The sequence below is a fragment of the Spinacia oleracea genome, chromosome 5, assembly GCF_020520425.1.
Source record: "Spinacia oleracea cultivar Varoflay chromosome 5, BTI_SOV_V1, whole genome shotgun sequence".
Taxonomy (NCBI): domain Eukaryota; kingdom Viridiplantae; phylum Streptophyta; class Magnoliopsida; order Caryophyllales; family Amaranthaceae; genus Spinacia; species Spinacia oleracea.
In genome coordinates, this window is record NC_079491.1 from 39,126,205 (window position 1) to 39,139,349 (window position 13,145).

At 35.4% G+C, this 13,145-nt stretch overlaps 3 protein-coding genes across 3 annotated transcripts; all 3 read left to right on the plus strand.

Moving 5' to 3' along the window:
* Positions 1-1,755: 1,755 nt before the first annotated feature.
* LOC110789178 (uncharacterized) lies at positions 1,756-4,158 on the plus strand. Its single transcript, XM_056829562.1, has 3 exons — positions 1,756-3,215; positions 3,296-3,383; positions 3,475-4,158. The coding sequence occupies exons 1-3, from the start codon at positions 1,756-1,758 to the stop codon at positions 4,156-4,158; spliced, it is 2,232 nt and encodes a 743-aa protein (XP_056685540.1).
* Positions 4,159-6,504: 2,346 nt separating this feature from the next.
* Positions 6,505-7,278, plus strand: LOC110781677 (uncharacterized). Its single transcript, XM_056829563.1, has 2 exons — positions 6,505-6,908; positions 7,006-7,278. Exons 1-2 carry the CDS (start codon positions 6,582-6,584, stop codon positions 7,276-7,278), a joined length of 600 nt encoding a protein of 199 aa, XP_056685541.1. The 5' UTR covers positions 6,505-6,581.
* LOC130461275 (uncharacterized) lies at positions 7,267-10,122 on the plus strand. Its single transcript, XM_056829293.1, has 4 exons — positions 7,267-7,396; positions 7,492-7,590; positions 7,671-7,721; positions 9,606-10,122. Exons 1-4 carry the CDS (start codon positions 7,346-7,348, stop codon positions 9,909-9,911), a joined length of 507 nt encoding a protein of 168 aa, XP_056685271.1. The 5' UTR covers positions 7,267-7,345; the 3' UTR covers positions 9,912-10,122.
* The last annotated feature ends 3,023 nt before the right edge of the window (positions 10,123-13,145 follow it).

The following is a 13,145-nucleotide window of genomic DNA, read 5'->3' on the forward strand; positions in this document are numbered from 1 at the left end:
AAATTCCAGGATTAAACAGATCCTTGACTAAATTAACAAGTTCTGCCTATATTCTGATCTTAATAAATAAATTCCAGGATTAAACTGATCCTTGATCTTAATTAACAAGTTCTGCTTATATTCTGAATTAACAAGTTCTGCCTATATTCTGAATTAACAAGTTCTGCATATATTCTGACATTTCTGATCTTAATGTCTAAAACCTGATATGAAGCTAGCCATAGTGATAAGAAACCTCTGCAACAACCCGATACATCTAAAAATCTAATACACCCTTCAGTTAGGTTTGATTCCCATCCAAAGTTTGAAAAAATATAGTATTGTCGTATTCCCATCCTAAGAATTAGGCTTGTATGCGTATAATATTTTTCATAAAGTTTTATATACTTTTAAGTGTATTAGGTCTTCCTTGGTTGACTTATATGACCAAGAAATCTAGTCGAGTCAGCATCATTGACTCAATATACTATGTGTGCGAAATTTTATGCTAGCCTGCATTTGCTGAAAATTGTCGTATTAGGTGTTGGATTATTGTACCTCTTACATTTATCATGATCGTGGACCGGTTTTTTTAAAATAACATATTCTTATCTTTGTTGATTCTCTAGGTAATTTTTTTCTGCCATTTTATTATTATACTTGGTGAAAATGACTCTCTGTAAGGATTGGATTTCCATTAAAGATTACATTGGTGATCCAACATATGCCGAGGGAGTTAATAATTTTTTAGACTATGCTTTTCAAAAGTTGAAAACTGAGACAATTCGTTGTCCTTGTACCAAATGTATGAATGGAGAATCCGGTGATCGTGAGAAAGTAAGGGAACATCTACTTGTTTTTGGAATAATCAAAAGATACACCTTCTGGTATCATCATGGGGAGGGGTTGGATGAGTCAGAAATCGTGTCTGACGAGGATCATGATGAGGGAGAAGACCATGATGAAATTTTTGATATTCTAAGGGATTTATATCCTGCGTTCAATGATGTTAGTCCCTCTGCTGATGTCAATGATGTCGAGGAGCCAAATGCCGACGTTAAAAGTTTTTATAACCTATTGAAGGATTCACAAGATCCGGTCTATGAAGGTGCTAAGAGTTCTACAATGTCTGCAATCTTGGAGCTTCTTCATATTAAGACTCTTGGTCGTTGGACCAATGAGTCTTTTAGCATGCTTCTCAAATTTTTGAAGAATCGGCTTTTACCTACAGGGTCAACTTTACCAGATTCTTACAAAGAGTCAAAAAAGATCATGAGAAACCTCGGACTTTCCTATGAAAAGATCGATGCATGTGTTAATGATTGCATGTTATATTGGAAGGAGAATGAGAAGCTAGATGCATGCAATATTTGCGGTGCATCGAGATGGAAAACAAACAAACACAGTGGGGAAGACAAGTGTAAGTCAAATGGTAAAAAAATACCTCACAAGATATTACGCTACTTCCCACTAAAACCGAGGCTTCAAAGATTATTCATGTGTTCAAAGACTGCTTCTTTGATGAGGTGGCATGATGGTAAAAAGAAGAAAGATGGTACGATGCGACATCCTGTTGATGGAGCCGCGTGGGAGTCATTTGACAAGGAGTTTCCCGAGTTTGCATCAGATCCTAGAAATGTTAGGTTGGGGCTTGCCAGTGATGGTTTCCAACCCTTTGCAAACTCGAAAACACCTTATAGTATTTGGCCTGTAGTACTTATGCCATATAACTTACCTCCAGATCTTTGTATGAAGTAGTCTAATATACTTCTTTCGATGCTTATTCCTGGTCCTAAAGGACCCGGTGATGCAATTGACATATATTTGCAACCATTGATCGAGGAATTAAAAGATCTATGGGACACTGGTGTCGAGACCTTCGATGCAGCAACTCAACATCATTTTAATTTACGTGCAGCACTGATGTGGACAATTAATGATTTTCCAGCATATGCCATGTTGTCAGGATGGAGTACTAAGGGTTATTTGGCATGCCCTCGTTGCCTTAAGGATACACGATCAATGAGACTATCTCATGGGGGCAAAGAATGCTACATGGAGCATAGATGTTATTTGCCAAAGAACCATAGATGGCGGAAGGATAAGGATTCATTTGACGGAAAAGTTGAGCATGGTCTACCTCCTGAACCTTGTTCAATTGATGAAATTCTTCGTCAACTCGAGGATCTCGAGAACATTGTTTTGTCCAAGGATCCACATGTGAAGACAAAAATAAATCATGAGCTTAGGGGTGATAATTGGAATAAGAAAAGTATTTTCTTTGAGCTTCCATACTGGAGGAAACATTTGTTACGGCACAATTTAGATGTGATGCATATTGAGAAAAATATATGTGATAGTGTTCTTGGGACAATTATGAACATCAAAGGGAAGACTAAAGACACTATAAAATCACGTCATGACTTGGAAGCTATGGGGATAAGGCCCACATTGCACCCAGTCAAAGAAGGGGACAAATATAAGATGCCTCCAGCACCGTTTACTTTTTCTCCTGCCGAGAAGCAAAGATTTTGTAATTTTTTGAAAGAGTTAAAAGTACCTGACGGTTTTTCATCGAATATATCTTACTGTGTCAACACTAAGGAAGGAAAAATTTCAGGTTTAAAGATCCATGATTGCCATGTAATACTCGAACATCTTCTTCCTTTGGCAATACGTGGTCTACTCACTCCACTTGTACGCGAAGCACTGATTGAGCTATCACGGTACTTTACCTTATTATGTGCTAAAGTACTTAAAGTGAGTGAATTGAAGCAACTAGAGACCCAAATTCCTATCACTCTCTGCAAATTAGAGAAGGTTTTTCCTCCCTCGTTCTTTGATGTAATGATGCATTTGCCAATTCATTTAGCCGATGAAGCTATGATCGGAGGTCCTGTTCAGTTCAGATGGATGTATCCTATTGAACAATATATGTATAAGCTTAAATCTTATGTACGAAATAGGGCTCATCCAGAAGCTTCAATTGCGGAGGGCTATTTAGCAGATGAGTGTATGACCCTTTGCTCAAGGTATATGCATAATATAGAAACAAGATTTAATCGCCAGGAACGAAATTATGAAAATGCAAACGGCAGTGATGAAGCCTTGGATATTTTCAGCCATTCTGGTAGAGGTTTAGGAGCTCCAACTGTTATAAGTGTTCCCAGGCGTGAAATGGATCAAGCTCACGATTACATTTTGAAGAACTGCGACGAGGTTCAACCTTTCCTACAGTAAGAGTCTAAGAGTAAATATCTTTTCTTCATATTCACAAAAATTTTCTTTATATATTTATATGCTTTTTTGCTTACAGAGAGTATTCTGAAACTCATCCAATAGATGATTCTGGGATCACCGAAGAGGAATGGAGCGAGAATTTTAGAAAATGGTTTAAGGATGAAGTAAGGAATATATTTTAATACTTCGTATTTGATTTCCATACAAGTGAATTTTTTTTATTAATTACTTTTTTTCATTATTTAATTTTGGTAGGTTGCGCTCTTATATGAGAATAATAAGAGCAAGGAAATGGAAAATCTCCTCTCACTTTCACGTGGACCAACTGAATATGTAACATCTTTTAGTGGTTATGTTGTAAATGGATACAGATTTCGTACACAAAACCGTGATAAGAATTTGAGAACACAAAATAGTGGCGTGGTTGTCTTAGGAAATACGGGTGATGGAGATGAGAACATGGATTATTATGGAGTTGTAACAGAAATTGTAGAGATACAATATCTCGGAGGAAACCGGATTGTGCTATTTCGGTGTAACTGGTGGGATGTATTTGATAAGGTAAGAGGAATCAAAGAAGATGAATATGGAACCATTAGTATTAATTGCAATAGGCAATTAAAAACTGATGAACCATTTATCTTAGCTAGTCAGGCAAGACAAGCTTTTTATGCCACTGATAACATTAACAAAGGTTGGGTTATTGCATCCAAGACTCAACCGCGCAACTTGTTAGATGATGACAGTGATGTTGATGAGCAAAGTGAAGCATACCAACAGAGTGAATTTGATAGACCAACATATGTTGCATCTTCCTCTACAAGTGCAAGCAGTGAAATCTGTAGAAGTCGGGCTGGCATAGATCCCATTATTGTGGAAGATATTTCAATCAAAAGTGGAGAAAAACAAGCTCCTGTGAAGAGGAGAAGAGAGGAATGATTCGTTACCTGTTGCAGTTGGTATTATTGTGGTGGTTTAGTTATGTGTCAATTTTAGTTTTTTTTGGGGGGAGTTTAGGTTTATAAAAGATTTATTGGTCAATTTTCTATTTGCTTTTGCTTTCCAAAATCTTGACCACCTGACTATTCGTTCCGTAATTGTATTTGTTGTGGTTTTATTGGATTTTTTGTTTGACGTTTTGGTTTTACGAGCTGTTTTTCCAACTAAAAAGTGGATTGGTTGAATAAGAATGCTCACTGTAGTTGCGACTTGCTGGAATTAGGTTTTTATGAGTTTGATTGATAATTTATTTGTGAGAAATTGGTTTGATTTTTGAGTTGAATATATTGGACTGTTTTAGTCAATGCTGAGTTCATTCTTGCGATTTGCATTTGTACAGATTTCTCTTATACGCTTTGACATGATTTCTGTACAAAGATATATATGCCTTAGATTCAGTCTTGGTCTTGGTTTCTGGCATATGGTATGACTGATTGCTACAGGCCTGCTATCATTGTTCAGGCCAGTACGCTGTTGTGTAGGGCAGTTGCTGTGCAACAGTTCTGCTGTTTGCTCTGCTGCAGTGCTGCTGTAATCTGCTGCAGTGCTGCTGTACTCTGCTGCAATGCTACTTTCCTCTGCATTTATGTTTGTATTCAGTTTTGTTTGTGTTGTCTTATTCCTGGTTTTCTCCCTGGATCTGGTGTTTAGGTGCAGTCAGTCTGTTGGCTTGTTCTGGAATGCAGGTTGTTTTGTTGGCAGGGTCGTTGTTGTTGTCTACTTCAGCCTGGTTGCTTAGTTCAGCTAGTGTTTCTGCTGAGTGTGGTTTGTTTGCTGCTGGCTAGTGCTCTAGTTCCTGGTTCAGCGTGTGTTGATATGCTTATGGTCAATTTTTGTGTCATGTTGCTGTTGCGTTATTGTTGTTTGCTGCTAGGGTTGCTGGTTGTGTTTGGTTGTGCTCCCAATTGAATAACAAAAAAGAAAGTAAAAATAAAAAGAAAATCATAACATGAATATCTGACAACGATTTTTGCAAAGAGATTGTTTGCACTCAGTTTAAGCAGAATGGAACAGTAGACAAGTGTTAGCATTATAAACCAAAATGAACTTGTTAAGAGTCTAAGTTTCATAAACTTACCCAGGCTGCCCACAGTTGTTGCACACAGAAGCATTTGGACATTCTCTAGCAAAATGCCCAGGCCGCTTGCAGTTCTTACATAGGTAATTTTGCCTGGAAGAGAAATTTACAATCAAAGCAAAGCAGTAGTTAGTAACAGATGAACGAAGTTCGAAGAACTGAATTTTGTTTTGCATTTTGCACCGGACCGATTGGCTATTGAACGAAGAACTGAATTCTGTTTTGCATTTTGTCTGTGTATTCAGTATCATTCAAAGTTGCATTTTGTCTGTCTATTCAGTAGAGGATGTTCTTATCAGAAGCTTTATTGTTCCATGTAATTACAGTATAGAAGCCTCATTTTCTCGTAAGTTGCACATCAGCAGTATGCATCGAAGATTAGAAGGTTAAGCATGATCCGATTCTGTGATGACTATTGTGTTGTGCCAGCTGAGTGTAAAGTGTTAGGGTTCAGTCGTCAGCTAGCACATTTAATGTCTGACATTCTGGTTTTGCTTAGTGTCTGCTTTGATTTGTTGTTGTTTTTCTGGTTGTACAAATTAGATTTTGACCAAAGTTGACTTTGGTTAACTTTGATGGTTTTGTTAGTTTTTTATTTTCAATTTTGTGGGTTTTAGTTATTTGGTTGTATAGTATGACTTGACTTTGACCAATGAACAATGCAGGAGAAAATGGTTCTTCCCAATGGGTCTGCACAACAATCTTCTATGGTAAGATCTAAACGCGAGTACGTACCACCTCTTATGCTGGCAAGGGGTCGTGGTAAGAGGTTAGCTGATTTGTATTCTTCAAAAACAAATGCTGAAACCAATGCCTCCATTGGAAAGGAGAGTAACCTCCCTAGTCATCCTGCTAACAATTTTTTACCATCAAAGAAACGCCATCTTGCTCATTCTCAAGCTCGCACTGATTCTGTCATATTAAACAAAAATGATATATCTTTTGTTGATCCCTTAATGGTTTCCAGTCTTCGTTGTTATGGTCCTAATGCAGAAAGTCATTATTTAGATGAAGATATACAATTCGAAAGAGACTTTGTAGAATATGCTTCTGATGAGAACGAGGCTGAGAACGAGGTTGAGAACGAGGCTGAGAATGAGGTTGCCAATGATAATGAACATGGTGATGAGTTTGATACGAGAATTCATGAGGATGTCAATGATAATGATCATGGTGATGAACCTCGTGAGAACATTCATGACAATGTCAATGATAATGAAATGGAGATATCTCCGACCAACACTATTCAAGAGGATGCAAATGGTAATAATTTAACATCCGATTTATGCCTTTGAATTATTCTTTTTTTTATGTTAATCATTTTATGTTTTTAAATTGTTTGGTTGAAGGTGGTGGTCAATCTACTACAAAGAAGAAAGCTGTTAATGAAAAAAGGAGGGGAAGAAACAAGTGTAAAAAGATTGCTAAACTGAAACCTAATGAGAAGCTGCAAATTCAATTCTTTAACAATCGGGCAGTAGGGGATAATCACAATGTGTTTGCCAGACATCTTGGTATTATAGTACGAAATACTAACATGTGTCCGGTCAAAGTGCACAAATGGGCAGATATTGGAGACAAAGAAAAAGAACACATGTGGGCAGCAGTCACGGTAACATGATTTTTATGGATTTGGTTATGTTATTGGGGTTTCCATTTTTAGTCTGACATTTCACTCTTTGATTTGTTTTTCTTTTACTTGATTCCAGGATTCCTTTACTAATGAAAATATGGAGGCCTACAAGGAGCATGTTTTGGACCATATGAAGGAGTTGTGGAGAAAATGGAGGTCAGACTTGTTAAGGTATAAAATCATTCATAAGAAACTCACCTTAAAAGCTGCATACAACGCTTCTCCACCTGATGGGCTTAATAAGAGTGAGTGGCAGTGGCTTATTAAGGAGATTTTTTCAAAGCAAGAATTTAAGGTAAAATCACTTAACTATAATCCCTTTTCCTTTATAATGTGTTCCGAAATTTAATTTTTTCGAATTTCAGGAAAGAAGTGCCAGGAACTCTAATAATCGGGCTCAGTATCTTAAAGAGTTAATGCCTCGAACTGGGAGCAAGCCTTTTAGGCAAGTCATTTGGGATGATTTGGTGAGAAAGAATGATTATTAATACCTAATTTCATAGGTTCAGGAAGTTTGGAATTAAATTCACATGACAACTGATTATTTTCTTTGTTATGTAAGGGAGGAAATAATGGGAAGAAGCCGAGTTTGGTTGATGTATTCTACTCCACTCGAAAGAAAGGAACTCAGCTTCCAAATGCGGAGACAACGCAAAAATATGTATGTCTGTTGAATGCTTTATTTTTGTTGGCCCGTTTTTTTTAGTTAATGTTAATGATCTTGTTTTTGCTATGTTATAGGAAGAACTTCGGGAAACAATGGCAAAGGATCCATCACTTTCTCAAGTCGAGGTAAATACTCTTCATCTGTCATTTCTCATCCATTCAGTTTTGAGTTTGAGAATTTTATAAGATCATCCTGCAAAAAATACTGAAATGATAAGTAGTTAGTATAGTGTTATCTTCAAGTGATATGATTATTTGCCACTGTATAGTATTTGTTTGTTAGGAATCATCAATATTTAATTCAATTGTCACTACAAGATATTGTTCTATGTGTTGGTGTATATTCTGGTAACTTATTGAAGACCTCAAATAACTACATGAATATTGATTATGTAATACTGGTAACTATTCATAGAGTTTAGTCTTTCATGTTTGGTTCTGCTCTCACCTAGCTCCGTCAGAGTGGTTTTGTGTTTATAAGGATATTCTACACAGTTGATCGTTTGTCCCTCGCCCTTGCCCTTTAACTCTATACCGAGGCAAAGTAATTCAGGTTGTTTGTGTTCTTTTAGCTCATTCAAGGTCAGCTCATTCAAGGTCAGCTCTAAATTGGAATTCCAATTTCTTTGTTTATTGTATGGCAAAGTAATTGAGAGTTTGTATTGGTGGGACAGTTCAGATGAGTGATTTGCATCTTATCTTTCTGCTGGGAATTAGAGGGGAAAACATTATAATATTATTCCATGTATTGCAAATGATACACCTTTTTGTACATGAGACTTGTTGACTGGACATAATTATTTAAGGATTCCTGAAATCATTATCATCCTGAAATTCTCCATTGTTAATATTGATGTTTTCGTTGATTTATCTACATGTAGTAGTAACTTTTGATCTACATAGGAAGCACTACCTCTTGTTTCAGTTGTATGTGAAATTGTGAACTGTAATTTTAATAATAGTTGCATGCTGGGTTCTAGATGAAAACTAATGTAGGTTGAAATTTATTCTGTCTCTATGTGGCCATTATGTTCATAGCCGCCCGTGAACTTTTAGTAGCTAAGAATTCCATATTTTAGTTTCTGTAGTTGCGGGTTAATAACATAACACAGATTTTCAGAGAGAAAAAGGACTTGCTATTACATTACAAAGAAGTTAATTATTGCCATGATTGATCTACATGTTTCTGATTTTGGCTGGTTTTGCTAGGATCATAATAGAGAAATGATTGTTGACGTATTTCTTGGTGTCTTGTGTTGTGGTTGATATTCAATATAATGATACTCCTCAAGATTTTTTTTAGCATAACAAACAGGACGTTTAGTTTTGCTTCGTCTCCTAAAGACTATCTGTCTGTGTCAAAAACTTGACCATATCCCAGTCTCTTTTTCATGTCCTGGATATTCATACATTTTTTGGTTTTGGTCTAACTCAACTCTGGTGGATGTGGAACATATGAAAATGAACTGGTCTGATTAAACGACGACTTTAGGTTTTAATAGTGATGTTTATTGTTTAACCGTTGCCTAGCTCTTCATCACCCAAGTTTTGTTTGTGTGATCATTCATGGACTTGTTTGTCTTGCATTTTTGTGTTCATTAGATTGTGAGTTGTTTCTTTGTCTTCGTCACCCTCGCTTTCTTCTTTCAGTCTGTCCCGCTTTGTTGAACCAACGATTCTCACTGCTTAGTTGGGGTGCAATTCTGAATGGCATTACCAACTCTTACTAGGCCTACTACTCTCCTCTAATTCTCTTTTGGTGTTTGTGTATGGTACGTTTAGGCAGTTTTAGCGAGTGACTAGTCTGAGTTTTTCTGTACTAAATAATTTCAGGGTCTTTGCTTACCTTATCTGGGCAGGGTATTTCCTTGAATGGTGCATCCTTTAGTACTACCTTTTCAATTGTGATCAGGCCTTATTATCTACTTCTTGTCTCGAAATACCAATAATAGATCTTCATGTGCAAATGTATTCTTCATGTACTAATGTAATTTCTTTGTGTTCTGCTAGGTAGTACAACAAGTTTTTAAATCAAAATCTCGAGATCGGGTTGTAGGTTTTGGAGGAGGAATAAAGCTTAAAGATGTAAGGGGACCACAACCCAGTAGAGTAGAGCTTCAAACTAAATTGAATGCTGCCAACAAACATAATGAAGTTCTTGCAAATCGCGTGGAGGAAGTACAAGCCGAGAACAATGAAATGAAGGAACGTGTTAGCTTGGTTGAGTCTAGAATGAAAATGTTTCAAGATGCATTGGTGTCGCAACTTAATGTTACTATTCCAACTTCACAAGCAGGATCAGAAATGCAAGAATAGGTCGAAGCTGCTACACATCAGTTTTAGATATTTGGTGCAAATTTTCTTACTTTTTTTAAGAACAATGAATCATTGAGATTTAATTCTTAGTATGGACCAAGTTATATATTTGACGTTATTAGTTTGTTTTGACTCACATTGAATTTGTTTATTATAAATCTTTTGTAATTGATTACGTTAATTAATATAAATTTAGTGTAATATTCTATATACTTTTTATGGTTTTGAATGAATGGCAGGTTATATATATTTTTCATATTTACGACAAACTATATTTATTTTAGTCACATTAACGACGAAATATTTTGTCGTTGTTGGACGATAATTAAAATTATTGTGTCAATTTGATTCTCTTTTTACGTCAACTATGTTGGTCGTTATTTGCTCTTTGTTTGACGTCATTGAATACGTAATAACGACGAACAACCTTTTTGTCGTTAATAAATAACGACGAACAACCTTTTTGTCGTTAATAAATAACGACGAACAACCTTTTTGTCGTTAATAAATAACGACGAACAATAATTTCGTCGTGTAAAATTCACGACGAACGTTGACGTTAATACTAATAACGTCGGAAGCTATTACGACAAAAATCACGACGAACTTTGTTCGTCGTTAAAAGTTTTAACGACGACTTTTTCAACTTATAACGACGAAAAAGTTTGTCGTTAAAATCCCCTTTTCTAGTAGTGAAACATTTGAGTCTATTTATGGCCTCTAACCATTTTAGGGAATCTGGGTTTCGTCATAGCTTTCTTACAGGTCACAAACTCATTAATCTACATGATAATAGTTTGACTGCAAGTTGTAGGTTTCTTCACTATCTAATAGAAGAATTTCATAGTTTCAGTGACCTGAACTCCATGTTTCTTCACTATCTAATAGAAGAATCTCATAGTTTCAGTGATTTGAACTCTATGCCTACTTGGGTATAGAACATCAAACAATAGAATATCAATAGCCACTTGAAAGTCCTTTGAATATTCTGTTCTCCTTGAAGCACTTGTAATGTCTTCTAAGAGATGTCTATTCTTTAAAGCCACTTCTAAAGTCCTTAAAGAATAAGTTCGGATTTTCTGAAGCACTTCAAAAAGCCTCCGGAATGTCCGTTTATGTTTGTTGTTCGCCTCGAAAACTTTCGAGGTCTATTTTCTCCCACTTGTCATTTTGGAAACGAATCTCCAAAAGGACATTATTTCGAGAAAACAAACATTATGTTCTAAAAAATTCGTGGTAGAAACAATACCCTTGTGTCTCATTTGAATAAATCACAATGAAACATATATCTATACTTGGGCCTTAGTTTGTCGAATGACAAACACTAAGCTCCCACTGAGTTTTGCAACTCTCTAGATATATTTTATGAAAAGTTATTCTGAAATTACTTTTCAATAGCTTTGACGAATTTGGTTTAGTTTGGTGGTAGTTGAGCATTTTGTTTTAGAAATCATAGGAAAAGTCTTTATGATTCATCATTAATCGAATCAAGTACTAATTGACTTCGATTATTCCAACTAAGATATGCCATATCTTATGGACCTAGATTGTGAAATTACAACACACAATCATTGATGATCATATTTGGTCTCAAGTAATCATCAACATGATCTAACCTAGATCTTTATGATTTCTTGCCAAGTGGATTATATACTTCTGAATCTTTGAACTAGCCAAACAGATTTAACTTATATCACATTTGAGTAAATAAACCTATATTCACTCAAATAATAAAGTCATAAAATCTTTCTTTTAGCTTTGAACTCTATTGTCTAGGCGTTCTAACAATAGTTCATATCTTTTGTTACTTTCAACAAGTAAGACTAGTCGTCTTAAATTGATCTAGAAATCAATGAACTTTCAAATGTCCATCAAAATAGAGCTTTTGAATGTTAACTTGTTGATATGGTCTAAGCAACAGTGCCAAAGATTAGTGGAACTCAAATCAAGGGGTTGATTTGAACCTAGTAAAGTTCTTTAAAGAGTTGTTTGTTTTAATCAAGCATATTGACTCAACCTGTAATTGACCATTTCATTCAAATAAACAAACAAACATTGTTTTTGTTTTTCTTGAATGTGAGTCTTTCTGTGTTTGAAAACAGAAATTTAGGTATGTTGATTATGGAACAAAATAGCCATTAAGTTCCAGCCTTTGAAAGGACTTAAAACAAACTAGATGACCCTACAACTAATGTAGCATTGCCATGCTTCATTTCCCACTTGTAGGTCATTAGTGTATCCTAGCTTCCATTGTTTGAGTTATTACCGAAGTAAGAACCTCAAGCGGTATATGATACCAAGGAAGTTTGATTGCTAGGTCACTTCTCTTTAAACATAAACTTATAGGTAGAAACGGAATCGTAAATTCCTTTCATTTGTTCCTCGTTTTCCTATTTCTTGTACCCTTTCTTATAGTCTTAAGAATTGAATTGTTTAGTGTTGACTTTTATATTTTGTTAGACATGTCCAATGTCACTCCAACAAGGTTCTTACCATTTTATTTATGTTGAATATTCTATTTAAACTAGATGATCTTACCAGAAGCTTGTAAAGTTCTCTAAGCATCAATCTATTCGAATGTCTAGGGACTAGACTCATTCAAGAAATAAATGGACAAAGATATTAGGTTGTTAACCATTGGTAAGGCTGAGCGTTTAAACTCAATGCTTTATGATCTCAAAACTACATTGTATTTTGAATTCACAAGCACCAATTGGTTTGCCATTCGATTTTGATATTCGAAAACAACCATAAAAGTCGATATAAGAAACGTACATTTTAAATTGCTCATTTTCTCTCATTTCCGTGAATCGTTCTTGGATTCATTACCAATCGAGGAAATTTACTGTTACCTTTCTAAAAGGATTTATTGCAGTGGAAGATATTTAATTATAAACAATAATTAAAACATTCATTGAAGCATGCAAAGTCTAAACATTTATCATGAATAATAACTTGAAAATGAAAGCAATCATGCAATTTAAACAAGTCATTAGCATTTTATTCGAATTATGTGTTCCGGCAGGTGTGAATAAAATGATTCCAAGATCCTAAAATCATTGAAGAACTAAGCACAGTTTGTCGACTTAATCCTAAAACATCTTAGGTAAGCAAAAGCCTTTTGCTAATAGTCTAGAAACTATTCTTGGTTGATAGGCACGTCTAAGAACTTATTAGGTAAACCTATCGATTTTGCCACGACATAAAAGGACTCCTTACTTATATCGTTGAGTT

Coding starts and splice junctions, on each gene's coding strand:
- LOC130461275 (XM_056829293.1), top strand. CDS start 7,346: ATGCCTCGAACTGGGAGCAAGCCTTTTAGGCAAGTCATTTGGGATGAT. Junction 7,397..7,491: donor AAGTCATTTGGGATGATTTG/GTGAGAAAGAAT, acceptor TTGTTATGTAAG/GGAGGAAATAATGGGAAGAA. Junction 7,722..9,605: donor CATCACTTTCTCAAGTCGAG/GTAAATACTCTT, acceptor GTGTTCTGCTAG/GTAGTACAACAAGTTTTTAA.
- LOC110781677 (XM_056829563.1), top strand. CDS start 6,582: ATGCCTTTGAATTATTCTTTTTTTTATGTTAATCATTTTATGTTTTTA. Junction 6,909..7,005: donor ACATGTGGGCAGCAGTCACG/GTAACATGATTT, acceptor ACTTGATTCCAG/GATTCCTTTACTAATGAAAA.
- LOC110789178 (XM_056829562.1), top strand. CDS start 1,756: ATGCTTATTCCTGGTCCTAAAGGACCCGGTGATGCAATTGACATATAT. Junction 3,216..3,295: donor GAGGTTCAACCTTTCCTACA/GTAAGAGTCTAA, acceptor TTTTGCTTACAG/AGAGTATTCTGAAACTCATC. Junction 3,384..3,474: donor GAAAATGGTTTAAGGATGAA/GTAAGGAATATA, acceptor TAATTTTGGTAG/GTTGCGCTCTTATATGAGAA.